At 39.8% G+C, this 27,789-nt stretch overlaps 1 protein-coding gene across 2 annotated transcripts in view; it reads right to left on the bottom strand.

The window, feature by feature from the left end:
* Positions 1-5,047: 5,047 nt before the first annotated feature.
* Positions 5,048-27,789, bottom strand: part of LOC126413323 (RING finger protein 141-like) — a 53,957-nt gene continuing 31,215 nt past the window's right edge. The window contains exons 2-5 of one of the 2 annotated variants that reach the window (XR_007575364.1): positions 22,221-22,392; positions 21,609-21,922; positions 13,209-13,526; positions 5,048-5,920 (exon numbers count right to left, since the gene is read on the bottom strand). Coding sequence is in view for 1 of the 2 variants with exons in the window: in XM_050083229.1 (XP_049939186.1) it covers positions 13,370-13,526; positions 21,609-21,922; positions 22,221-22,392 (643 nt within the window). In the remaining variant the exon portion in view is untranslated. Of the gene's footprint in view, positions 13,527-21,608; positions 21,923-22,220; positions 22,393-27,789 lie in introns of both variants that reach the window. The other variant, XM_050083229.1, reaches the window with a different exon arrangement.

Below are 27,789 nucleotides of genomic sequence, written 5' to 3'. Positions count from 1 at the left end.
CATTAAAAGCACATTTTGTGTAGTGACATCTTAAGATATGTTAATTTCAAAACAGGTTTTCTAATATTTCAAGTAATCTTATTTAATGTGAACTGCAAAGAGCCATTAGCTGAAATCAGGTTCAAATTAAGAATCTTCTCGGGTATGGTTTGTATTTCAAATGAAAAACTCGCAAAATATAAAAAACTTCATAAAATATATAATGTAAGTTTAATAAAGTACAGTATGAAAGATAACTTTTTTACAAATGTCAGCCACTATATCTATATGTAAGTGTGTCAGCTTCTAAATACATTGGTGTCAGCTATTAGCATTAAACATGTGTTGTGTAAGTTTCACATATTCATTTTCTAATTAAAAAAATTATAATCCACTTAGGTACTGAAATTTTGTGCAAGCCACTAGAAAATTACTAAATATAGTGAGCATTCAGGTAGGTCCTCAATATAAAACTCTGCAAAAATTTTACTTTTGGTGTCAACTACTGGTGCACTCCACCCTATTTAAGTATCTATATCTGAGAACTGAAAATCTCTGATAGCTGTAGGTTATATATCAAGGCTTAATGTAAATAAGTCTCAGTTTTTACAGGATATAGATAACAGTCATGCTTTGGCAATTCTCAGTGTAGTCACATAAACACTAAGAAAGTGAGGTGAATGAGGAACAGCTACCATGACAACAATTTCTCCAGTATGAAACTTCCTGGCAGATTAAAACTGTGTGCCGGACCGAGACTAAGTCAGGTAGCTCAGTTGGTAGAGCACTTGCCTATGAAACACAAAGATCCAGAGTTCCAGTCTAGGTCCGGCACACAGTTTTAATCTGGCAGGAAGTTTCATATCCGCACACACTCCACTGCAGAGTGAAAAATTTCATTCTGTAAACAGCCCCCAGGCTGTGGCTAAGCCATATCTCTGGAAGATCCTTTCTTCCAGGAGGGCTACTTATGCAAGGTTCGCAGGAGAGCTTTTGTGAAGTTTGATAGATAGGTGATGAGGTACTGGCAGAATTAAAGCTGTGAGGACTGGTTGTGGGTCGTGCATGGGTAGCTCAGTTGGTAGAGCACTTGCTCACGAAAGGCAAAGGTCCTGATTTTGAGTGTCAGTCCGGCACACAGTTTTAATCTGCCAGAAAGTTTCATACCTGTGCACACTCCACTGCAGAGTGACGATTTCATTCTGGAATTTCTTCAGTAATTAGTTATTTACATGTTTTATGGAACATATATGTGATCTCTCACTATGATGTAGAATGTGCCTGTTAGTTTCTAAATTTTACATTCTGTCAACAAAAAATATGGCACATGTTAATTACTTATGTGGCTATTAAATTAATCTCAAGATTTCTTCAATTTTCTTTTCACATGGCGGTTTACCTTAACTGTGTGTGAAATCTCTCTCTCTCTCTCTCTCTCTCTCTCTCTCTCTCTCTGTGTGTGTGTGTGTGTGTGTGTGTGTGTGTGTGTGTCAAAAACAAACACACACACACACACACACACACACACACACACACACACACACACACTATTACACATTAGAAGTGGTTTCAGATTTTGTTTCACATTAATTTTAGAATCTGTTTCATTCTTCATATTGATAGGTAAGTGCTCAAATACTTTTATGGTTTAACAGCTCACTCACTTCTGTAACACACTTAAGGCTAACAAGGAACCCCTTGAGTGCAAGGTTGCAAATGGCCAATGGTGTTTATGCCATTTGACACTCCACAAATTGTCTACACACAACCACAATATTGGCTTCTAATGGCAACAAGGGGGCATGACTGTAGGTATCCAATGGTGAGCACAGCGTGAGGCTAAGGAGTGTCGTTGAACTGCTTAGCTGACAAGTAATTCACAACAGTGCTACAGTGCTAGTGGTGCTGATACAAAGCAAAGCAATGACAGTGATAAACAAAGGAAAACTGTATTATAACTACAACAACAGATGCCACAGTTTACATTTCATCATAAAGGAACCCAAGGAATTTTGCAAAGTGAGAAAGAAGTGGTTGATGAAATATTAACATTTCTTCAAGATGAGCCAGTGGAATGTGTGGTGGTGAACATGCTCGACTGTACAGTGTACACAAGTAGTACAACGATGACAATATATACTTAACAAGTGAAAGTGATACTGAAACAGGTGTCAAGCCATGTAGTTTCATCATCCTTGTCAGACAGGGAGTCACAAATCCTGTGTCTAGTCAAATGTAGTACAGGACAATCACTGTCCAAGTAGCGGGTACTAAACATAATTATGTGCATGAAAGATTATCTGCAGCATCGTAATAAAACAATTATGAACATATTTTGATAAGTCTCCAGCAATATGACCACATAGTACATACAAAAAAACTATGAATGTTCAAGGGAGAACAAGGCACATTTGTTACAAAAACTGGTGTTTGCTCAGGGTCAAAGATGCTCCATACAATGTACAGGATGTCTATGGTAGCATAATACGAAGTTGTGCACATCAAAGTCCATCCAACATACATTGCAGTGATTTCAAGGGAATCAGTGGATGGTTGCATAACTTCAAACATTACTAAAGAAGTGGAACATGAAAGCTAACAAAATTTCAAACAAAGTATCAGCTTGATGATGCACAGCAAACTGCAGAATCAATCCAGAAATATGTAGATGAGATAAACAAACTTGTCTCATCATTCAATAAGGAATATGTTCTCAACTCTGATCAATCAAGATTTGAAGAGGAAATGCATATGAAAGGAACCCTGGAATCAGAGGTACCAAGAGAGTTGTATCAAGATCAACTAACACCAATGTTTTAACACAATTGGCAATTATGCCAACTGTTAATCTGGGTGGTAAATTGGCTGTGAGAAGTTGGAGGTTCTCTGCCTCCTATGATTCTTTCTTGTGTGCATGATCTTGCAAGCGCAGTAGGGAATATTTACATCACAGCAAACAAGAATGGGAATATTGGCATAAAACAACTGCAACTATGGTATGAGCACTGATTTTGGCCAATAGCTGGTCAAAATAACTTGGCTCTGCTCGATTCCTGGTCTGCATATAAAATCATACTCCTCTAGAGCACTATCCCTCCAGAAAAGTGTGCGACACAGCAGTTTATACCACCAGGAACCACTGGACAAATTCAACCTCTGGTTTTTTTTTTTTTTTTTTTTTTTTTTCCTGAGCCTATAAACCATATTATTGCACTGTCTGCAGCTATGCCTTAAAGGAAAGCCAGTTTCACAATAAGCTCCTCAACAGACTGTTTTGCGTTAAGTTGCATGGCACCACATTCTATCAATTCTCATCACCCATTACACCAAACTGATTCTATATTCATTCTTTAAGGGTGGATACCTAGCTGAATGTCCTGCATGGTTTGTGACTCTCAAAGAATTTGTCCTTGATCTTGATGGTGTGAACTGTTGTGATCACTGTGCCTTGCCATTTTTCTTTTTATATTCATGGTGCAAGGTAATGGTTTGTTCTGAACATTTCTTGAATGTTGACAATGTTCATTTTGTGAAGTGTAACACATACATCCCATATAAGGCTGATGTCTGCATCTCCTGGACACTCATTTTCTGTCGCTCTCCTGATACACATGGTGAGTCTTTAGCAGCTAATATTTTTCCTTTCGTAATTGTTAACATATCACTTTCAAATGAGCTTCACTAAACATTGAACATGTGACCTCGCACTCAGGGGGTTCCTTGTAAATGATGGATGGTTTAGTCCTCCTCCTGGTATTATATTTATCAATGTTATTGTTGTCTTTGAAATGTGACTGTAATCACACCTGCTGGTGTAGTGTATGTGTGCATGTTTTATCTTTGTTTAATAATAGCTCATTTGAGGACATGTTAATTTTCAAGAAAATGTTATTTACTTTTTCGAGAGTCGAAGAACCTCCATTAGGCTTGATTATAACACTCCCATAATTACTGAACATAATTATTTCAGATTCTTGGATATGCAACAAAAGGTCTTTTTTTGTTTGCTTGACATAGTATAATGTTAATCTCTGTGAGAGATAGACTTTAACTGCTTGCTGTGAACCATTTTTAGCCCTGTATGGTCATCTTTGGTACGGCTGTATTTGGGTAGGACAGTAGTACATTGAAAACCTGACACTTTCAAGCATTCCTTTAAAGTCATTAGAAGGTCACTTACGAAGGTTATATGTATAAGTTGATCAAATATCAAGCCATGGGAGCTTCCTCATTTTACATTCTTTCACCACAACTGTAATTCGATTGAAGTGCAATTTGTCAGTGAAATTCTTGCTTTTTTTCATGAAAATAAAATTGTGTCTTCCATGAAAGGAGAACACTATTAATATCTGACCACAATATTTTAGTTTTCCAAGTATAATTTTTTTATGGTCAATACAATCAGAGGCCTTGGCAAGATTACAAGATGGTGATAGTTCTTCCAGAACATTGATGTCACATCATGAATGGCTTTTCTTTGGAGAATATATTATGAAAGCCATAATATGGAGCAATTATCAGTTATGAGGTGAAAATTGAGTGAAGTGTCCCATTTTAAACCATTTTATGAAATTTCACTGTCAGGAATAAAATGAGTCTGTAACTGACAGTGAATTTTTTTTATATAGATGGGTGTGACAGCTACATATCTATACCTTTAAGAAAAAATCACTATAACAGACTGGCTGCAGAAAGAATGAAAACAACAAAAGATTTTAAGTCTTTGCTAGAAACTCCAGCTAGCCTCATTCCTCCTCTTGGGGACACAATGATTTTTGTGATCTCCTTATAAGCTTTACGTTTGAAACTAATGTTTGTCAGATATATAAACGGTGCTGTGGAAGTAAATACAATGCATCTGTATTTCGCTGTTTAGTAGCACATACATGTTTGCTGCCACATTCATTTGTTCATTCATTCACACATCATGTTCTGTCAATCCCATCATGAAGAAGAGCCCTCAGGAATGTGAAATGAGTCACATTGTACATCAACACAGGAATTGTTGCATACTATCTTGCTGAAATCAAAACTTTTCACAAAACTTATGCTGTGATAAATAGACAAATTGTAATATCCCATTTACTTTATTATTTACATAATTTGCTTTGTGTAAAAAGAAACACATACACAGTTAATTAAAGTATCAAGAATTAATCACAGTAATACATTGGAGGACATTACAGAAAAGGCACCTTGACCAAACATGACAGCATCTCATTCAGGATTTACTATCTGTAGTTCAGTAATGTGCCAAATTACATGTCTTAATTTATTGTTACTGAATGACGATTTGGCACAAATGGGTTAACATTTGCTATGTGCTGCAAGATCTACAAATTGTACTTTTAATGGTATACTATATATCATGCAGGAACAGAATGGTCACACAATGTGACATAGCTGGTGAGACAACACACATGTATGTTCAATTTCACAATATGCACACAAATACCATACAAAATCTGAAATTGGGACCCATACTTCAGGAGATGGGGATGTAATAACATATGATGTACATCAGCACATAATTGCTTCATATGGCAAGAATTATTCCTAAAGAAAGATTCACATTTAGCAGCTACATATTCACTTCTTCATTATTATCAGTAACCTTGAAACAAGCTAAACTATTACTTGAAAAGTATTCTACACTCTTATCTGGTGCAAATTCATGTTCATTCTGTTTCTTATGCAATCCCCATAGCCTCTTAAATATACATTAAAGAGTACATTAACTTGCTGCTTTTACTTATTTTATCATGTTCAATACTTATAGAATTCCTGTGGTTTTTTTATTATTTTGCCTGGAATCTTGATCGTCATCTGCATACCATTTTGCATTATACAATGTGCATCTGCTGGCTAAAGCAGACAGAGGCAGTTTACATTATGTCTCAAAACAAATTTATCCGGGGTTAAAACAGTCCTCCATTTGGATCTGTGGAAGATGGTTGTTTTGGGGAAGGAGACCAGACAGCGAGGTCATCGGTCTCATCGGATTAGGGAAGGACGGGGAAGGAAGTCTGCCGTGCCCTTTGAAAGGAACCATCCCGGCATTTGCCTGGAGCGATTTAGGGAAATCACGGAAAACCTAAATCAGGATGGCCGGACGCGGGATTGAACCGTCGTCCTCCCGAATGCGAGTCCAGTGTCTAACCACTGCGCCACCTCGCTCGGTGATCTGTGGAAGAGCACAATACTGAGACAAAGACAAATCATCAAGTAAAATCAACATATTTAGTATCCTAGAGATTTTTAAATGGATTAGAAACTACTGAAGTAAGTATTCAGAGGTTAGCACAGTTTCAGTATGAGAAACTGATTTGTATACCAACCCTACTAAATGACTACAATGTGGAAATCCATTTAACAAAAATAAAATACTGTTGAAAACACAGGCTGGCTTCATCCAAAACGTGAAAGACATGAGATCACAGTATAAATAATTGCAAGTTGTTGCTAGAGAATTTGTTTTCCCATTCCTTTCAACTATGTTTCTCAATTACAATACAAATTAAATATAATGGATAGTTATCAAAACGTGAAACAGATAAATTAATAATGAGAGATAAAACACAATAAATCTGAAATACCTGAAAATCAGTGGGTCCACATCTACACAGATGGCTTGTTAATGGAGAAGAGAGAGAAATGTAGGTGTTCGAGGATAAAGAAAAATTCTCTCTTTGTGTCAAACTTTAGGACCAAATCACTTGAATTTTGAAGGTGAAGTTGAAGCCATCAGAACCGCAATAATACAGCTAAACAACTTTTTATACACATTCAACAAATCAGTTATAGTTTGTGATTGCAGAGTAGCAATATAAGCAGTTGTTGACACACTAGATCCAAAAAACATTCAATCTAAAGAAATCCAAGAAGTAATTAAATCACTATAACAGAAGAACAAGCCAATTGCAATTCTTGTAACCTTCTCACTGTAGCTTAGATTTTCAAGCCAAAAGGGCACAAAAATTAAACAGATGGGAAAAAACTAACATGTCATATTTTTCAGTGAAATACATAGTTAAACAACATATTTTAAGAAGAATTAAAATCATCCAATAAAATTTCTTGGGAGGGAAAGATCTGGAAGAACTGTACAGGTGACTCAGTAGTTCCTGATGGAAAAAGAAGATAAGCCGTAGCCATATTCAGATTGATTACTGGACATGATTCACTGTCTGCCCACCTTATAAGATCTGCATCCTGTTGTCTCCAGAATGTGTTCTGTGTCACAAGATTGGTTTGATGTTGAACAAAGAACATTTAAAAGAGTGTACAAGATTAAGTGATTGTAATTCAGATTTAGCAACACTGTATTGGGAAGCAAGATGAATGATGATAATTCATGTGCCAGAAGATTGAAATAATTGCAATAACAACAATAATAAAAAATAATAATAATTAATTTTGTTCTAATGACACTCTTCTATGGACTTTGTCCCATTATACATGTTCTGATTCTAGATTTCATTTAGATAGATACTGCTTGGGTAAAACGTTAACCTACTTTTTTCTAAAGCATATCATACCATTTTGCAGGATTACTAAATTTTTACTCTTATTTTTTCAGAAATAATATCTGCAGATGATTTATATAAGAGGGATATTTGATTCTGTGGTATTTCTCATATTAATGTTGTTCTTAATGGTTTGTTTCACAAAGTTTTGAAACTAAAATCCAATGTTTTGAATTAAACAAGTCACAACTGAGTCTTACTGCCAGAGACCAACTCCTTGAAATCTGGTCCTAGTACTGGATTCTTTATTCTTTTCACACATTACTTTCTTTTGGCTTCTTTTTTCTTGGAATTTTATTTCCCTCTCCGAGCTTTCATCGCAGGTTACAGACCTGGTGAATCATTATTCAATGTGGTCCTAGCGCGCGTTGGTAGTACTTGCTGAAGCTACATCATCTCCCTCACCCTAAATGAACTACAGGCAAATATGCTATCTGTTTGCAAATTTTGTAAATTCTGTGTGTTTGCACATGGTGACTTTTTGTGTGTTTTGGTCCTGAGACAATGAATGAGGTCAGAATTTGTGTTATTGTGTATAAGAAACTTCCTAAAATCCACATTAAACCTGGTTGGCATACAAGATTAATAATGAGATATACCATAAGGCCTGGTTCACTTTCATTTCTTGCAAACTATTACTCTGTGTGGTACACTACACTAGCAGATTTATTTTCTTGGGATAATTTTTTTTTAAAAGATTATTTTGACCTGGCCCGTATGCTTCTGTATCGGTAACTCTCCAATAACATACCTCATAATGAAGCCTCAACTTCACACTCCTGCCAAAATGTTATAAATCTTCATATATCCACTTCAGTTACTGCCATAACCAGATGAATGAGTCACAAAGCACCCAAATTATGTTCAGCAGCAACCTCACTGGGTGTGTTGTTCCTTGCCTAAAGTTTGGAGGTAGACATTTATCTGGTTGGATAATTTTTTTGTGAGCACATCAACATGAAACACTATACAGCATTTGCAGTGAAGTTGGTATACGATAATGCTGTTCTCCCAGGTGGCTATTGGCCATGGTTCCAATATGGTAGGAAATGTCAGTGAGAGGACTTCAATAGGACATAGTCAGAAAATGTATGACACATATCATATACTTGCATCTTTCACACCAATGTGCCAAATGGGACAGGGGTTGTTGGGTGCAAAAGTGGCAAAGGAATGGGCAAGGACTTGTGTGTGCTAGGTGAGAGAATTCTGTCTGTTGCACGATTCTATATAGTAGATATAGCAGATTCAAGGCTGTAAATTTATAGTGTTCCTGGTGCAAAACTAGTGTTTTACAAAGAAATGGAAATGTTTTAGGTAAAACTACTTTTGTGAAAGGAAACATTTTTTTCACACACACAAGTGTCTCACAAATAATAGATGTAAACACAGATGAACAGATATCGTTCTTTTTCTCTGAATTTCCAATAGGCATCTATCACACTTGTACACAGTTGACTGATAGCCAAAATATGACCACATATCTACAGATATGTGACTGGCTTGAGCAGTGTTTAACAAACAAAAAGGCTCTGAGCACTACGGGACCTAGTTTAACAAACACAAAAAATCAAGCAAAGTTCCATCACTTTGGCCTCAGATGAGCCTGTCAGGACTGACTGACCACTATTTCATTCTCAACCAGAGGCAGCATCTGGATATGGTATGGAGGGGTGTTTTGGTCAGCACACTACTCCCAGACAGTTTTTAACTAACAGAACCCAGCACATTACACAGGAGGCCACACTGTCAGGAAACAACAGGGCATCTCTAGTGTTGGTTTTAGTAGTTTCAGCATTTGCAGTCATGGTCACTTTCTCTTTACACGATATTGCAACAACTTCCGTAGTTGTCTTTATCATGTGGTGAGCACAGATCTCATTGCTTTCTATGGTTGGAGTCCAACCAATCAGCAACAAAATCTATGCCAACTCCTGACAAAGGAAAGTGAACTTCTTGTAGTATCATATAAAGAGAAAATCAGCTCCAAATCCAAAACTTGTAAGCCATAAATTTTCCCTCGAAATTCTGAAGGATCAGCTCTTAAGTTTCTAATATTAGTTAATGATTTTGCAGACACACTAAGATTGTTCACTGATGATACTGCTGTCTACAGAAAGAGTCATTACTGGCTGTTTGTAAGCAAATTCACACAGTATTTCTGTTTGTGTGATGAATTACAAAGATCTCTAACTGTGGTGTCTGATTATAAGTTTAATGGTAAATTACTGGAGTCTGTCACATTGAATACTGGAAGATAATATAAAATAGTGATACAAAATGAACATGAGAACTTAGTAGTAGGAAAGAGGCACCTAAATTTCTGGAGTTCTTATCATGTAGGCAAATGAATTCGGTCATACTGCTAGGATTGTAATAAGTAACAGGTTAGTACAGACGATATGAAACTGTAAAATGAGATGTTCAAAGAGTCTTGCCTGTATCTATAAATTTAGGAAACCTGTATGCGACGACTATAAGCCTTCTACTGAATCATACAGTCAGTCATTTCCATAATGCTCCATGTGTGAATAAAACAGGACAGAAATTCAGTAATTTCCTCTAGCATACAGCAGCTTGCAGAAGATACACATAAGTGTGTATGTAGATAGCGGGGCAAAATATTCTTTAGTTCAGGGCATGACAAGAAAAGTGTGTGTGTGTGTGTGTGTGTGTGTGTGTGTGTGTGTGTGTGTGTGTGTGTGTGTGTGTGTGTGTGTGCGCGCGCACGCGTGCGTGTACATGTGTGCATGCGTGCATAAAAAAAGTCATTTTTTGAAAATATAATTGGACAGATAAAAATAAATAAATAAAAAAATACTCAGCAAGTGGGGCCAGGAGTGAATGCATACAAAAGTTAAGGAAATGTACAAGCTTTTGCAACCAGTGGCTTCTTCTTCTTCTTATTCTTTTTCTGGCGAAAGAGTGGAAGAGGATGTAAGAGGTATGAAGAAAAAGAACAGGCGAGGTTTAGGAAATGATGAGAATTTTGGAAAATTCACCCACAACTTGGGGTCAGGGGAGACTTATTGGATGGATCACAAGGAAAGACTGATTGTTGGAGACTGCACCAGACGAGATTTGAAAGAGCCTGAAGGTGGAAGATAGGATAATAAGCAAGATAGAAACTACTGACAAAACATTGTGCAAGAGTTAATAAGAGCAGAAAGCAAAACTAAAAGGTAGTGAAGAAAGGAATACTTACTGAGAAGAAATTCTGAGACCAAAGAAATTAACAGAAATTAAGGCCATGTGGCTGGTGAGGACTAATTACTTGTTATAACGCCAGTTCCTACCTGTGGAGTTCAGGAAACTGGTGTTGGGGGCTGGGCAAGAATGAGATGGCACATGTGGTGGAACAGGCATTGAGGTCATGACTTTCATGACCTTCAACAGAATACTGTTTATTAGGTTTCTCCTATATTCCACCTATAAACTCTCATGTTTTCAAAGGGACGACTTTCTGTAACTCACTCCATTTCCTAAACCTCGCCAGTCTATTTTCTTCAGGAGGAGGATACAGAAGCTTCTATTCCTGTGTGTATATTGCTTATTTTTAGTAAGGAACATCTTGTTATTCCACAACACACAAAGTGGGCAGATGTCATCAATCTCAATATACCATATTATTAGAATTCTCAATGTCACAATTCCTGAAAGCATGAGAATAGTATAAATAGCAAAACTAGCATCCCTCATGACTCAATGCACACCATTACTGACAATACAAAATCAACTGACACACAATTTATAAGTGTCCTCAGTCACCATGTGACCACCTGTCATTTACTGTGAAAAATGCACTTGGAGGATGAGGATGGGGACAATGTCATGCGGGTGAGGGGGTGGTGCCAAAACTCTTGGGCCACAAAGCCCTTCTAGAGCATCAAGTCATGAAGGTGAATTTATTTGACATAGCCATCTCTCATAACAGCTGAACACCAATGGAGTTAAGATTTAAACTTTAATAAGACTTGAAAGTGCTGATGGCTAAGGCCCTTTCAGTCACCCGGAGTGCATGTTCCTTAATATTGTGTCACCATAGCAGATACCACAATCAGTTAAGAAAACAGGAAATTTATAAATAAACTGCATAAATGATGGAACTTTCTCAGCAAATTGCAAATTTAGAATAGAGAAGTAGATAATATATACCATTCAAGAGTGCCCTAAGATCATACACTAATGCTTCTGTGAATTTTCTGATGGCAAATCAGACATTTATTAATTGCATTTTCAATTTAGTCTCTCTCTCTCTCTCTCTCTCTCTCTCTCTCTCTCTCTCTCTCTCTCTCTCTCTCTCTCTCTCACCCTCCCCCCCCCTTTCCCCAGCTCACACAGCTGTGGCAGTGGTGAGAATGATTATAATGTTACACGTCAATTACAGCAAATAGTCATGTCAGGGCAAATACATCATAGCTGTGATACTAACTAATACAATAACAAAATGCAAAATTGATTGTCTTATAGGGACAGACAGACTGAAATGAGGAGGGCAAGAGGCAGTAGGAGGAGGGCAAGGGGAAAGAGGAGTGCAAGGAGAAATAGGAGGGTGAGGGGAAAGAGGAGGGCAAGGGGATACTGGTACTTTCTTCATCGACCGCACTCTTGTGCCTTCCCTGTTCAATACTTTAGTGAAGCCTCTTAAGAACTACTACTAAACATATCTATTTTCCGAACAAATATGATTGTATTTAGAATATTTTCTTGTGAACAGGTAGCAGCATACAAACTCTGAAAATTACTGTTAGCAACCTCCCTGTTTCACAAAATTTATCATTAGTGTTCCTGTTTACCATACACAGAAAGATAAATGTTTGTTTAAACCCGACTAAAGTGATGTACTCTCAAAAATACATATATTCATCATAACCATAAATAACTTGTAAGTTCATAAGTTACATTAGAAGGAAAGGAAGAAAACCCTATCAGCGCACACTCCGCTGCAGGGTGAAAATCTCATTCAAGAAAACCCTACTTTGAACACTTTTACATATTTATGTAAATTTTATAATGATGTCCAATTTCATCACTAAATGGGAGTTACAATAGAAGGTTTGTACAAACATATGCAAAATTCTTGATGAACAGTCAGTGATACAATTTATTCGTGTCACTTATTTATCTCATTAACAGTGGGCAAGAAATAATCTGTTCCACCAAATGACAAATCCACTACATTGTCAGTGTTGGGTATATCACAATAATATATATATTTTTAATACTGATTTCTTACATATAGTCATGACTCACAATCTGGAAACTCAACACACTTGCAAACCGCTACCACAACAGTCACTACAAGGAAAAAAGGAAGGGCAAAGAAAATGTGAGGAATAAAGAAAAATGGTAAATAATATTACTGCTGGGGGTAAAAGTTTATGGCAAATAATGAATATAATGAAACAAAATTAAAACATTGAATGTAAAATGGAATAATTTTTTATCCCTTGTGTAGTTTCTTCAATACATGTATGACGTCAAAATAATTTATAATCCGAAAATTCACAATATTTACACCAATGAGTGAGTTTCTCTTCACTTTTCCATGACAATTTTTCTAAGAATTTTCAAATAGCTTGGGATCTGCAGTACATACATATGCAGAAGTGATTAATTATAATTTTACTTTTCACTTCAGATTTGGGTTTCTGTAACACGATTTTACAAATTTGTATGTGTGTCAAATATAACAAGAGTTACCTGTTAAAATTATTCCATTTCTACTAGCTGGCCATACCATTCATGGTCATGAAACCATATCTATCATTCTTACACATAAAACGTGTAACAGACGTGCAGGTGTATTCTGTCTGCATTTTATTTCATAACTATGACATGATAGTGCTGGACAGTCAGAGGCATCACTTTGGAGTGCCTGATGTTGAGGGCAATCCCATGAGAGCTGAACATATTGCTTCATTTATTTCATGGGCTCCTGGTACTTCAGAAATAACCCAGCTGTCATCAGTACTTTCACACGCTTCACGACATATGGGGCATGTCTTGTGATTTACATTCCTGTAAACGAACGGCACAGATTAAATACTGCCATGACATATGAAAACACAGAGCTGCATGATGGAAAAAAAGTGAGAGAAATCAAAGATCATAAACTTCTCTCAGGAGTTGTAATTCACTTGTCATATGAATACAGGAGGACGTGATGCAGCTGAATGAAAATGATCAAAGTGAAGAAACTAACAACTTAAGTCTAGTAGCAACATCTCAATGTCACACAGTAAGTGTTGGCCTTTAGTATATCATGTCTTACAGCAATCTAGAATACAACAGTTCCTTCACGACTGTGAAAGTCATTTTGTTTGTCCAAAAAATGCTGCTATCATCTGAGACAGTACTGTTGAATTAAATTTTTAAATAAATTCAACTCTTTTAGTGCTATATATCCACTGCTTAGGCATTTGGTTTTACTAGTCATGACTGACTGATTTGCAACAGTATATTTTTCATAAGTTTTGTACATAAATGACTTCTCAAAATTTGAAACTGGTGAAATATCATCAACCTCCTTCAAAAATTTCCATATTTATAATTAATTATGAGTTGCAACATTCTATGACACTTTAAAACTTATTGACTTGGTAAGAATTTATGTTAGTTTACGGTTATATCTGACAGAATTTTACCTGCAATCTGCAATTCAGAGGAATTGTTCAATACAAAGGTTGAAATTCATTTAGCTGCCTACCTAAGCACTGTAACGGTGCTACTTCACATGATGTATACAACAGTTATCTCATTGTGAATATATAGAATAGAACACAACCTGATAACATTGGCATTTGCTGTATCCCTTGACTCCAATTAATAAGTTAGAGCTGATGACAACAATGCTTCACATTAAACAAACTTATAGCCACAAATGAGCTAAATCTAAGCTTTGACAGACATACCATAATAGTAGCATTCGCTGCAACCTCTACTACTATACTGTTAGTAGCTCTTAACTACAGTGTAACAGAAAAAAAATTCTATATGCAGGAGTATCAGATCATGCCGCCCTTTTTGTATCACTACCAAAATTAAAGTGAGGTTGCACAACTCAAAAAGTAGGAATTTTGGTTACAAAAATGGGGAAGAGTTTATATTGAGAAAAGAATGCTTCATCACAAGGCCAGGTTTCAACACATGAATAAAATGGCAACTACAAGAACTTATCTGTAAAGAGTGTTTCCCTTATATAACAGTATGAGACAAGTCTCACTAAAAAAATCATAGATAACAAAATGAATTTGAGTGTGAAACATTACAAATGAAGAATATGCTTATGGAGGTAACAGTAAACTTCCTGACACCAAAAATAAATCTGACAATGACAGAGAGAAACTGTCCAGGCAAAATTTTTCCATTTATCAAGCTCTAATGTTATTAAACATTTCTCAGAAATTCAATTTCTGTAGGATTGCATGTGGTTCTCAGCAAAATAATAACAATAATCTATCATGGATTTGCAGATTCTCTCTTCTTGATAATCATTAAATCTTTTAATGATCTCATGACCGGCAAATATACTGAGGTAAAAACAGTAAAAAGATCAAATAAAACTCTAGGCCTGCCTCACAGTTATAAATTTTCTAAAAAAAAAAAAAAAAATTATAACAGTGGAAGGGTAAGATTTTAATTTCCACATATCATCAGTCCACGTAATCAGTGTGGTTTCAGGAATGGCTGCAGAAGAACTCATTCATTAAAGAAATTGGTCAGAAAGTAAGCAGCTACCTAGATAATATCACAAATGTGACATTTTTTGTGCCCCCACAAAAATCTTCAATGCTGAAAGCCACGATTTGCTTGTCCATGAACTGTGGGCAAAACACAGGTATTTGTAGCACCGCATAGGATTAGGAACATAACGCCTAGTGACAGCTAAAAGCATATTTATTTTCATGAATAATTATCAAGGTGCATTTTGTTGTGTTTTACTGTGTTCATAAGATATCGATTATATGTGGCTTAGAATCTGCATAGCTTTGGTAGACTGTTTCTACTGTTTTATCAGTTGTAGCAATATTACACTGTATACAGACAATTTCACTGAAATAATAATAGCAATATATAATTAACATGATAACAACATTTTCAAAGAATGTATAAAACATAATTCAATCAAAGTATGGGCATATTAAAATTGCGACCTTCTTCTCCTCCCCCTCTGTGTCCACCACTTCCTACCCTTGTCTCTCTGTCCATTTTTGTTCTCCCACCTCTATCCATCCATCTCTTCCTCCTCCTCCTCTCTCTGTCTGTTCATCTTCTCCTCCCCCCTCTGTGCTCATCCCCTTTTCTATCTATCTCAAGCTTCCCCCAGCTGTGCCCACCCATGTGTATAGACCCTGCACAGCAGGACAACGAAGTAGGCTGTTACTATTCCCACAAAGTGGTTGTCATATACAGCAGCCTATGTACCAGGAGCTTGAAAACAGTTTCTAGTCCCTGACATGCAGGCTGCTCCACAAAACAGGTCAATACTATTCCCACTCAACACCCCCTTCGTGCAGAGCAGCCTATTTGGCACGGCCCTAAATAACATGCGCGCCTGTATCTCCATAAATACTAGAGCTACAAGTTATAAACACCCCTATGATAGTCCTATCAAGGCAAGGAGTTTGTGTGTCAAATTTGGCCCACTTTGGTCTAGGGACCTAGGGACAGTTCTTACACTATATGCATATGCTCTGCTCGTACACACACACACACACACACACACACACACTCTCTCTCTCTCTCTCTCTCTCAGACCTTTTCTCCATCCCTGCAGCTTTGTCTGCATACATGTGTCACATATAATGTACCCTTGGTACATCTCCTCCTTTCCTCGCTCTACACCCATCATCTCCTTGCCTCCCTATCTGACCATCCCATCAGCACCCCCCCCTCCCCACCCAAAATCTGTCCATCTCGAACTACACCCACTCTCTCTGTCCATCTCCTCTTCCCAACCTTTCTATGTCTTTACATCTTCTCCTACCTCATCCTCCTCTCATCCTCTGCTGCACCTCCTCTCCCTATCCACCCCACCTGCACCTTTTCTATCTCATCCTTCCCTAAGGCAGGCCCATCTGCGTATGTAGTCCTGCAAAAAGACTTCAATGAAGCAGGCTGGTACTACTCTCACAACACACCTTTCAAGCAGCCAGCCTATCTGGAAAGGGCTTGGACATCCTTTTTCCTGCGATGTGTAGGCTGTCACACGAAGTAGGCTGATAAAGCAGACCAATACTACCCCATTACAACATGCCTATTTGGCCAGGCAGCCTACACATTGGGAGTTAGAAAACCACTTCTTGCCCACTGAGTGTAGGCTACCCTGAAAAGCAGGTCGATAAGGGTGGTTGATACCATTCTCACAGAAGACACATCACAGGGCACCTTATATGGTGGGGTCTTAAAAACCCATCTGTGTGTCCATAAATATTGGAGCTAGACCATTATAAATGCCCATATGTTACTCCTCTTGGGGGCAAGGAGTTTGTGTGTCAGATTTAGTCCACTTTGGTCCAGGCAACTGGGAGGAGTTGTTACACGCATACATACATACATAAGTGCAGTTATATGTATATATAGCTATAGACCAGCCTTTTTGCCGAGGCTTCGCCAGCGAATGCATTCAGCACATACATTGAATTCAACTCTACCTCCTCTTCCTCCTCTGTAATGTCACCTATTCCTCCCTCTGTCTATCCATCTCCTCCTCCCTCCCATATCTGTCTGTCTGCTCCTCCTCCTCACTTTCTCTGTCTCTTCATCTCCTCTTTCCTCCATCTTTGTGCATTTCCTCCATCCCTTCTCATTGACTATAATCTTCCTCCCCCTCCCTCTGACCATACCTTCCTCTCCCTATTTCCATCTCCAGCTCCTGCCTTTTCCACCTGCTCACTACCCCTTGACAACATCCACCTGCCACATCCACCTCCCCACCTCCACTCACTATCAATCTCAACTTGTCCCCAGCCATGCTCATTAGGAAGTGTTGTCCCTGCAGTGCAGTTCAATAGAGCTCAGGTAATACTACTCCACAACACAACTGTCATGCAGCGCAGGCAACATGCCAGGGGATTGAAACTCATTTATTTCACCTTGATGTATAGGATGGCCACGCAAAGCAGGTCAATAAGGCAGGCCGAAACTACGTAGCAAACCTATCATGCAGGGCAGCCTACATCTCAGGACCTGGTAAACCATTTCTTGCCCCTGAAATGTAGGCTGAATGCAAAGCAGGTTGATCTAACAGGCAATAGCCTATATGCCACGAGCTGGAAATAACACGTTTTTGCCCAGATCTTCACTCCTATCAGAGCTATTTGGTAATACTTGTGAGGTCTGCTGTTTCTGTGCCAGATTTCATTGACTCTCTCTCTCTCTCTCTCTCTCCCCCCCCCGCCCCCCCCCCCCCCCCCTCTCCTGGCACTGGGAAGCCTGCAGCTGGAAAACTGTTTCTTGCCCCCAACATGTAGCCTGCCCTCCAAAGCAGGTCAATCAGGCAATGGAAAATCTTTCTCCACAACGTGCCAGTCATGCAGAACAGCCTATACACTGTGGGGTGGAGAAAATATGTTTCTGCCCTGTTTCCACTCCTTTTGGGGCTAGGAGGTTATAAAACCCACAGTGCTGATACTTGTGTTGCCTGCTTTATCTGTCCCAGATTTGGTTGGATTCAGTTCAGGGATTTGGGAGGAGACATACACACATACACACACTCTGTTTTATACAGATAACAAATTAATGATTTAATGGATAATAATGGAGGCTCCATGAGACTATTGCAGATAAGGGCATCCATAATGAAAGTTCCAGTGCCAAAATTATGTAGAAATAGAACCACTGTCCAGAATGACATCGAAGTTCAACAGCATGTTATTGATGAAGGGGGAAATACCATGAAAAAAAGAAAAACAATTAACGGAAATCGGACCAATAAACAGTACTGTTAAGTGTCAGAAGATGCACACCAAGAGATGTGCAGCACACAGCTGTTTCTCAGTTTGCATCTGAGATGTGCAAGATAATTGTCCCTATGAAGGATCATGTGCTGCTGGTAAAAGTCTTTTACAAGAATGGTGACTGGGTGCCAGTAGCCCTGCAGAAGTCCAGGATATGGAAAAAGCATTGGTTTGATTTCTGCTAAAGGTTTGGAAAAAATGATTACAAAATTCGAAGAGACAGATTCTTAAAAGTGCAATGTAGAAGAGGGAGGAAAGCGGGTGATTCAATGTCTGTTGAAGCCATGGCCACATCATCGTAGAGACTGACTGGTGGTGTGCAAATGTGCTGTGCACAGGGCTCTGCCTGAATGCTGGACATGCCCGCGAGCATGGTGTACAAAATCCTATGAAATGTCCTGCATTGCTATCCTTACAAGATCATCTGTGTTCAGGAGCTGCTTCCGGCTGACCATGCAGCAAGAAAAATGTTTGTTCTGGAATTTATGGCTTGAATGGAAGTGGACAATCAAAGGTAATGGAACATTCCGTGGACAGATGAAGCCCATTTCCATCTCCAAGTACATATCAATATGCAGAATTCCAGTATATAGCCAATGGAAAATCTGCATGCACATCAACCAGTACCACTTCATTCTGTAAAGATGACTGTATGGTGTGGCTTGACAGCATTCCTTATCATAGGGCCATATTTTTTTGAGGAGATGAGTCCTGTATGTTTTGTTACCTGTACTGTCACTGGCAAACACTACCGGAATCTTTTACTCCAATCTGTTGTGGAACATACTGTTTCTAGATTTCAACTTGTAGCAGACTACAGGGTGAGCATACTGAACAAGTCTTGCACCAATTTCAAGACAATTAATAACTAATGTAATTTTGCTTTTTATGTGGTCTTTGCCCCCAGGGCAATTAAAAACCAATGTCACTTTGCTTTTTTATCTTGATTTTGATTTTTCCCACCTGATGTGGTACAACCTTGCCATGGAAACAAAAGATTTTCAAGCCTCTAGTGTGTAGCCTGCCCTACATGACAGGTGTGTTGTGGGAGTAGTATCAGCCTGCTTTATTGAACTATATGCAGGGGCTACAAAAGCCAATGAGCATGTCAGGAGATAGGTTGAGAATGATAGAGGAGGGGATTGAGAGAGTGAGGGGGAGGAGGAAATTGATGAAAAGAGAGTGGGGCAAAAGGATATGGTTACAGAGGAAGTGGGGGGGGGGGAGGGAGAGAGAGGGAGGGAGGGAGAAAGAGGGAGGGAGGAAGGGAGAGGGGGGGGGAGAGAGAGAGAGAGAGAGAGAGAGAGAGAGAGAGAGAGAGGGGAGGGGGAGGGGAGAGGCAGGAGAGGGGGAGGGAGGGGGAACAGCGAGAGGGGAGCAGAATGGCGGGGGGAGCAGCGAGGGGGGGAGCAGCGAGGGGGGGGATCAGCGAGGGGGGGGATCAGCGAGGGGGGAGCAGCGAGGGGGGGGGTGGAGCAGCGAGGGGGGGGTGGAGCAGCGAGGGGGGGTGGAGCAGCGAGGGGGTGTGTGGAGCAGCGAGGGGGGGGTGGTGGAGCAGCGAGGGGGGGGTGGAGCAGCGAGGCGGGGGGAGCAGCGAGGCGGGGGGAGCAGCGAGGCGGGGGGAGCAGCGAGGCGGGGGGAGCAGCGAGGCGGGGGGAGCAGCGAGGCGGGGGGAGCAGCGAGGCGGGGGGAGCAGCGAGGCGGGGGGAGCAGCGAGGCGGGGGGAGCAGCGAGGCGGGGGGAGCAGTGAGGGGGGGGAGCAGTGAGGGAGGAGATGATGAGACAGAGAGAGTGGGGAGGAGGAGATAAGGCAGACAGAGGTGGGAAGATGAGGTGGACAGCCAGAAGGAGAAATGAAACAGAGGGGGAGGAGGAGTTGAGTTCACTGTGTGTGTCAAATGCATCTGCGGGTGAAGCTGCGGGGAAAAAAAATATAACAATGGAGGCCCCATGACTGGTTGCAATGCCAGAAGACTGTAACAACGAGAACAAAGATCCACAGGAGATTGGCAACGGCTGTTGGGACTGGCAGTTGCACCTCTTAGATTACGTTATTGGTGAAAAATTACTAGATATAGTACCTACTATAAATCACTAACCTGAAATGGGCTAACTGCATAAAACAAACAGCAGGATAAGCAGATTTTAAGGAAAGATTCATTGGGAGAATCTTAAAGAAATGTAATTTCTCTGCAAAAGGAGATAATTTCAACACACTTTTTTGACTGATTCTTGTGGCTTGCTCATTGGTCTATGGCCCTTACCATGTATGATTAATAGAATAGATACAGAATATCCAACAAAGATCAGCACACTTTGTTATGGGATCATTATGTTAGCACAAGAGTGTTACAGAGATGTTCAACAAACTCCACTGACAGATGCTACAAGAGAAGCATTGTGATGTATGGAGAAGTCAACTGTTAAAATTCAAAGAACGTACAGTTCAGGAAGGATCAGTCGGTACATTGTGTCATCCCATATATTCCTTGTGAAATGATCATGATGAGAAAATCAGAGAAATTAGAAACGATACAGACATCCACAAACAAGCATTTTCTCCTTGCTCCATTTGTGAATGGATCAGAGATGGCTGGTGGAGTATACATATAGATGTAAATTCAGAGAGCAGAATTTGTCAATAATTAGAAAAAAAAGAGTAAGATGTGAGGACTCCTTTGTTGCAAACCATAGAGGTAGGGTAAGGACAGTAAGTTATTTCATACACTGAGCTATCCAGTTATTGTGGATTTCATAGCTAGGCTTCTAAATATGAATTTTAGAGCAAACATCTGTGGCACAAAGCTTACTAGTCTTGTAATAATATAATTCTCCTCCACTGTTATTTGAAGAGCAGTACACCCAAGCTGGGCTAGTTGTATGTAGTTTCCTCCGCCCCCTCTTGCTGTGACAATCCTTTCCCCTCTACCCAGATAATCACCATTTATGACAATAGAGGAAAGTAGAAGAACAATGAAAGGATAGATAAAAATGTCTTAACATATTTCCAGAAAAAAAACAATTTCTTGGGGAAGAGTGAAGAGGCATGGTGGTCATCCAGTAAAGTGACTTCAACCAGACATAAAATACTTACAGCCATACCCACTACATTCAAATGCCTGTATATTAGCAATCAACTTACCACTGTTCTATACAAACCACACAGTAGCTGTGAGTGCATGGCAAAACTATATCTGGTTTTCTCTCCAAACAAATGCAGCAATCATTAGCACCACTTGTAAGTGTGGCTCTCTCCTCCAGTATCATGGATGTGTTAATTAACCTCTGAGTAGGCAAACTATGTGACTCTGACATTAATGCTGAGCTTTCAAAGGTATTAGAGGTACTGCCATTATGCTGGCTTATGTTAACTTCCATTCCAGTCACTGGCTGGTTGGTTGCACAATCACTGCTTTGCTCTGCTACTAGCAGTTGACTCTGTAGAGACCGGCAAACCTAAAACAAGAAAAGGGTTGTGACTGTTCACTTCCTCTCAGGGTAATCGATGAAAGAAATTTATGGGTGTATCTTTGTGTCAAATGGTGTGACATTTTGGCAATGTGGCCCGTTGGCAGAACATTGTACCTGTTAGACATGGAAATTTGGCTATACAGCACTGAATTATACTTTGCAGAAAAAAAGATGCATTAGAAGAAATTTTAAATGCCCTTCTGCATAACAGTAATGGTAAATTCTGTGTGAACTGAAGGCAATGCAATACAGTGAAATAAAAGGAAACTGAACTAACACTTACTTTCAAAAAGTCACCGAGGCTGAAGAGCCTATGCCCTTCGATTTGTTTTGTAGAAGGGTCAAATTTTACACACAATATTTTAACAGTTCCCTTCCATAATAACGTTGAGTCAGTCCCTTTCTTTACAAGAAAGAGTAACTGTTTGCCATCTCTATCAGCACAGTGACTGCATCTGAAAATAAAATATAATTCACTTTCAATGAATACGAAAACTACATAAGTATGTTTGAAATACATCACCAACAGTTACACATTTACAGTGACAATGGAAGTAACACTAACAGTATTAGTAGCAGTAATAGTAGAAAAAATAAGTTGTACATTTGGTACTTGTGTAATTAAACTACATATCTAACAATGGAAAGGCCAGGTTGGAATATCAACAATATTATAAAAAGGATAGATTGCTACTCTCCGTAAAAATGACACACTGAGTTGCAGACAGGCATAACAAAAAGACTGTTACACATTGAGCTTTTGGTCAAAGCCTTCTTAAGAACAGAAAACATACATATATTCATACAAACAGGCACACATCATGCACACGTGACAGCTATCTCTGACTGTTGGGGTCAAAATGCAACTGTTGTGTTCACTGAAATCAGTGATCAGAAATGGGGAGAAGAGAGGGTAGGAGAGGGATATAGCAGGGTACAGGTGTGGGAAGAGAAGAGCACTGTCTGTGAGAGACTTGATGGCAGCGGACAAGGTTGTCAGGTGTAGTGTAAAGACACTGGGAGGGGGATTGGGAGTGGAAAATACTATCACAGAAGGGGAGAAGTCTGGTAGGTGAATTGGCATGGAGCGGCACACCATGAGGGTGAGGGGACATAACTTGAGGAGGAGGTGATAGGACAGAGGGGACAGAAACTCTTTGGTGGAGGGTTTGGAGATATTAGATTACCACAGGTTGGGGTGGGGGGTGGGAGGGGTTAATTTTGGGAGCAGAGAACATGTTCTAAAGATAATTCCCATCTGTCCAGGTCAGAAAAGATGGTGGTGAAGGGGAGGATTCAGGATGACAAGGAAACTAAATCATCTAACAGCCTCACTCACAGTCACTCACACAATCACACTAGCTCACAAACTTCAAGATAATGTAAATACAGTCAGATGTTCTAAAATCGATAATTAAAACACAAGTTATACAAGAGGAAAGCTAAAATAATGACATAGGTATATGTGGCTCACTGATAACTTACAAAATACATACATGAATCAGACACCCTGATAACACGTTACAAAGTTCCCTTAAATTTTGGGGAAGAAGTTGAACATTGCGCAGAATCTTGAAGTCGTATCATTTCTATCATTGAGATAGAGGGCAAATCTGTCTGCAAATTAGCTCCTGCCCTCTTGTCAGAATTTAGAACACAATCCACTAAAATGTGTGAATGAAAATAATATTTTTTTTGAAAATATGACGAAACAGGTAAGAAAGGCTACTCACCTGCCGGTGGCAGGATAAAACACATACAAAAGTTAGGGTAATGTGCAAACTTTTGGAACTAGTGGCTCCTTCTTCTTGCAGAAGAACTGAAGGGAAAGGAAGAGAGATGAAGGAAAAGGATTGTGAAGGATTAGGAAATGGTGATAATTATGGGAAAGTCACCCAGAACCCTGGGTCAGGGGAGCCTTACCGGACAGGATGAGAAAGAAAGAGTTTCCTTCTTATCCTATTCAATAAGTCTCTCCTGACCCAGGGTTCTAGGTGACTTTTTCGTGCCGCTCCCCATTTCCTAAGCCTCACCAGTACTTTTACTTCAACCCCTTTCTTTTCCCTTCAATACCATTGGTGGAGGGAACCACTGGCTTCAAAAACTTGCATATCTCCATAACTTTTGTGTGTGTTTTCTCATGTTACCGCTTGGTGAGTACATTTTTTATTGACCCAGTTATATTAAATCTACTAGAACATTGGGCACCGAGATCTGCATGCCAAAAGCACCTCACACTGTAGGTCCTCTCATTAAAATGAGAAACCATGCACAATAGTGTTTTGTCCTATGCAAAGAGAAGTGAGAAGCACGTCATCCCATCTGTGTGGCTGGAAGAAGCTATGCTATCGCAGAGCTGTTGGCTTTATTAAGCACAGCTTATTGTCTGTCTCTGCCAGCCACTCTTTTTCCCATATATGCACAACTCTGTACCTCAACAGTGAAGTGATAGCATATAATGGGAGAGCACACTGAACTATACGATTATTGTGACATGCCTACTTAGTTGCTACATTTAATTTCCACTAATACCCATGTACCTCAGTAGCAGCAAAAACCACCACCTTCCTGAGCCTTTGCCGGTGGAGAAGGACATTTTGGATGTTCTGGACTACTTTACCAGCTGGGTACAAGTGTTGTAGAGAGCTGCACACACTCAGAAAGTCAGAATAGATGAAGAATCTAGCAGTCAGAAAACATGTCATCTGATCCAGTACCCTCAAGATCATGTACAATTCTGCATTGAACACACTGAATTTTTGAGGTAACCAGATCTTGAGGACACAATCAGGGAAACCAAGAGAGCAGCCAATGAAGTCCCCCTGTTTAGACCCATCTGTGAATATGGTTATATAGTTATGGTGCTCATTCAAAACATCATAAAATATTGTATTAAAAACAGAGCAGAAGTGCAGGTTATTGCATAGTAAATCTAAAATTACTCTGGGCCTCAGCAGTAACCAAGGGTGACAGTCGGTTCCAGCCCTGGATTTGGGTTTCTACTTACAGCACACCAAGCAACCTCAGCACATGCTTCACAAAGATCCCAAATGGCCTGGTTGCTTGTGGACAATTTGAGGAAAAAGTTTTCCACAGCCAGAAAAGCAACAGTATGATATGCTAGAGAATTGGGAACAGTAAGGATCTTATTTGCTTGACATACAATGAGGAGTTGCTGTTCAATGGTGAGTGGCAGCTTCCCAGCCTACCACAGAACTGGCTACGGGCTGGTCTTGTAAGTACCTATGGTCAACCTGATCCCATCATGATAGCATGTGTCAAATGATTTTCGGGTAAGAAGGTTTCACCTATTTGTATAGTGTGCTCAAATAGTGTAGCTGCAGTCTCACAAAAGCCCTGTAAAACTGGAACAGATGCACCCTGTCCACTCCGCAAGATCTGTGGCTAAGGCATTTTAAAATGTTAAGTGCTTTCTGGGCCCAGAACCATCACAGAATCTTTAAAATGCAAATGTGTTTGTATGTTGGGTAATTTAAAAATACGATGAGAATGGTTAAAATCAACAAACACGACCCCCCCCCCCCCCCCCCACACACACACACAAAATTACCTGCAGAAAACATAAAAACCTGTCTTTGCAGCCCACTCCTCCAACCTTTCCATTACACCTGATGAGTGACTGTTGCAGTGTCATATGCGGGACAAAAAACTACAAAATCATCCACAAATAAGAAGCATTGTTCAGGTCTTCTTGCCGCAGACATTAAGTTGTTTACGGCTATGGCAAAGAGGGTGGGTGACTCTTAGAATATTTCCCTGGGGAACATTATTCTTCTGCTCAAAACAATCTGAGAACATGTCACCAACTCATGCCCTTTGGTAAGGAGGACTGAATGAACATTGATAGGAGCCACAAAGGCCCCACTGATATAACTGTCCTAAAATATTGAGTCTCCAAGTACACCTTACTGATGTCAAAAAATGTCCTGTCCTTACACAAGGCTTCCTGCATAGGAAAGCCAGCTGAATAGCACCTCTAGCAGGGTCAGGTTGTCAACGGTGGATCAACATTTCCTGGATACAATCTGCGAGTGGCTAAGGAGCTGACGATGCTTCTGTAACTGCTGGGACAATTTTAGTCCTTTCCTGACTTGAGAAGATGTATCAGAGTTTCCTCTCTTCATGAGTTAGGTAATTGTCCTGTCCGTCATATTGAATTCAAACAGTCTAGGATGATTTTTTAAATGCTATTTGCAAGTTTCGCAACATGCTGTATTGGATTTGGTCATGACTGAGCACAGTATCACGAGCCTCAGACAGTCTTGAAAGCAGATCCTACATGGAGAAAGGGCAGGTGTATGACTGAAAATTGTTGGGTATCAAGTCCAACTCACCCTTCTCAATGGTCACATGGTAGTGGTAGAACACTGGAGCCTGGCTAACAGGGCAGTAGTCATCACAAAATGCTCTCGCATCTTGGCGATATCTTCAGGCATTGTTGCAGACACCCCTGCTTCAGCACCATTGCTATAAGTACCCACTTGTATTTACTAGAAATCCTCCTGATGACTTCCCATACTTGTTTTAGAACAAGTGGAGCTGTTGATAAAAGTGCAGGAATGCTTTCCATGACTTTTTCTTGCTCTCCTTTCTTGTGTGTGTAGCTCTTGCTCTTACTATGTGAAAGTCTGTAAGATTTCCTGTTGTTGGGGGAACTTAAAACATCACACAGCCACATGTCTAAGATGGATTGCTGAGCAGCACTCATCAGCCTACCAACATACAGGCTGCCTTCTATGGAGACCTGATGATTTTAGGATGCATAAGCCGGGAGCACGGTTGATCATTACAGCATTCCCGGACACTGCCTTGTTGTTCAAGCAGTCAGGTGGCTGAACAGCATCGACTTTGTTCTGCTGTTCATTCACATTGGTGATTTATTTTTAAGTATTGCTGCAATTGGTAGCTGGATCCTGAGTGGGAAGTGGGCACCAGAATGAAGTTCAATATGACTTCCCACTGTGCTGAATCTACAAGGGCTGTAGAGCACAAATAAAGGTCTATGACTGAAGATGACCCACTAACAACATTGAAAAGAGTTGACTTGTCCTTGTTGAGTATACACAGCTCATAAGACAACATTAGGCTCTCTAAAGCTGAGTCTCTGGAGCAAGTAGTTTTTGAACCCATTAATACATTAAGGGCACTGAGGACTTGTTAGGTGTTGTTCTGTAAGATCTGTGAGAGAAACTATAGCATCTCGTAGTGACAAGTACACAGAGTATATATTAGTCCTTTGACCCATATAAATTTCAACTACAACTACTTACATGTCAGTAACCTGGGACGGAGCAGAGGAGTGGTGTGCGTTATTTAGAAACACAGTGACCCCACGCTTGGCAATTTCCCCAGTCAGGTCATCCTTGTGGTGGAGGATATAGCTTCATAGCACAGGTGAGTCAGTAAGTTTAAAATGTGTTTCTGGTAAACAAAAACACAAGGAACATTCTCCTGCTAGGAATCTCAGTTCCTCTACATGTGTTTTTGAACTCATTAATGTTCCACTGTAGTATGAGAGCCATTTTATCAGTGAGGTTTTTCTTTCACCCTGTCTTGTCTCCACCAGGGTGGGTATCCAGTGACTGCTGGACGTTTAGTCATGGAGCTTGATGGTAGCTTCAGGCACACTTCCTATTCCACTGTTTCAGAAACAGAATCATTACAACCATCAGATAGAATGACATTACATGGTCTGGCAGTTTATGGCCTGTCTTCTTCTGATGTCTAATGCTTTAGAGATGACACTGCTGCAACTGCACTTACAAACACAGGCACTATTAACCTCAGTTTGTGTACAGGCATCAGCCTTCTGAATGGGCTTTTTGAGAGCT

This window comes from Schistocerca serialis, chromosome 7, assembly GCF_023864345.2.
Source record: "Schistocerca serialis cubense isolate TAMUIC-IGC-003099 chromosome 7, iqSchSeri2.2, whole genome shotgun sequence".
Lineage (NCBI taxonomy): Eukaryota > Metazoa > Arthropoda > Insecta > Orthoptera > Acrididae > Schistocerca > Schistocerca serialis.
The sequence above is the reverse complement of the archived record's forward strand: the minus strand, read 5'-3'. Positions and strand labels throughout refer to the sequence as shown.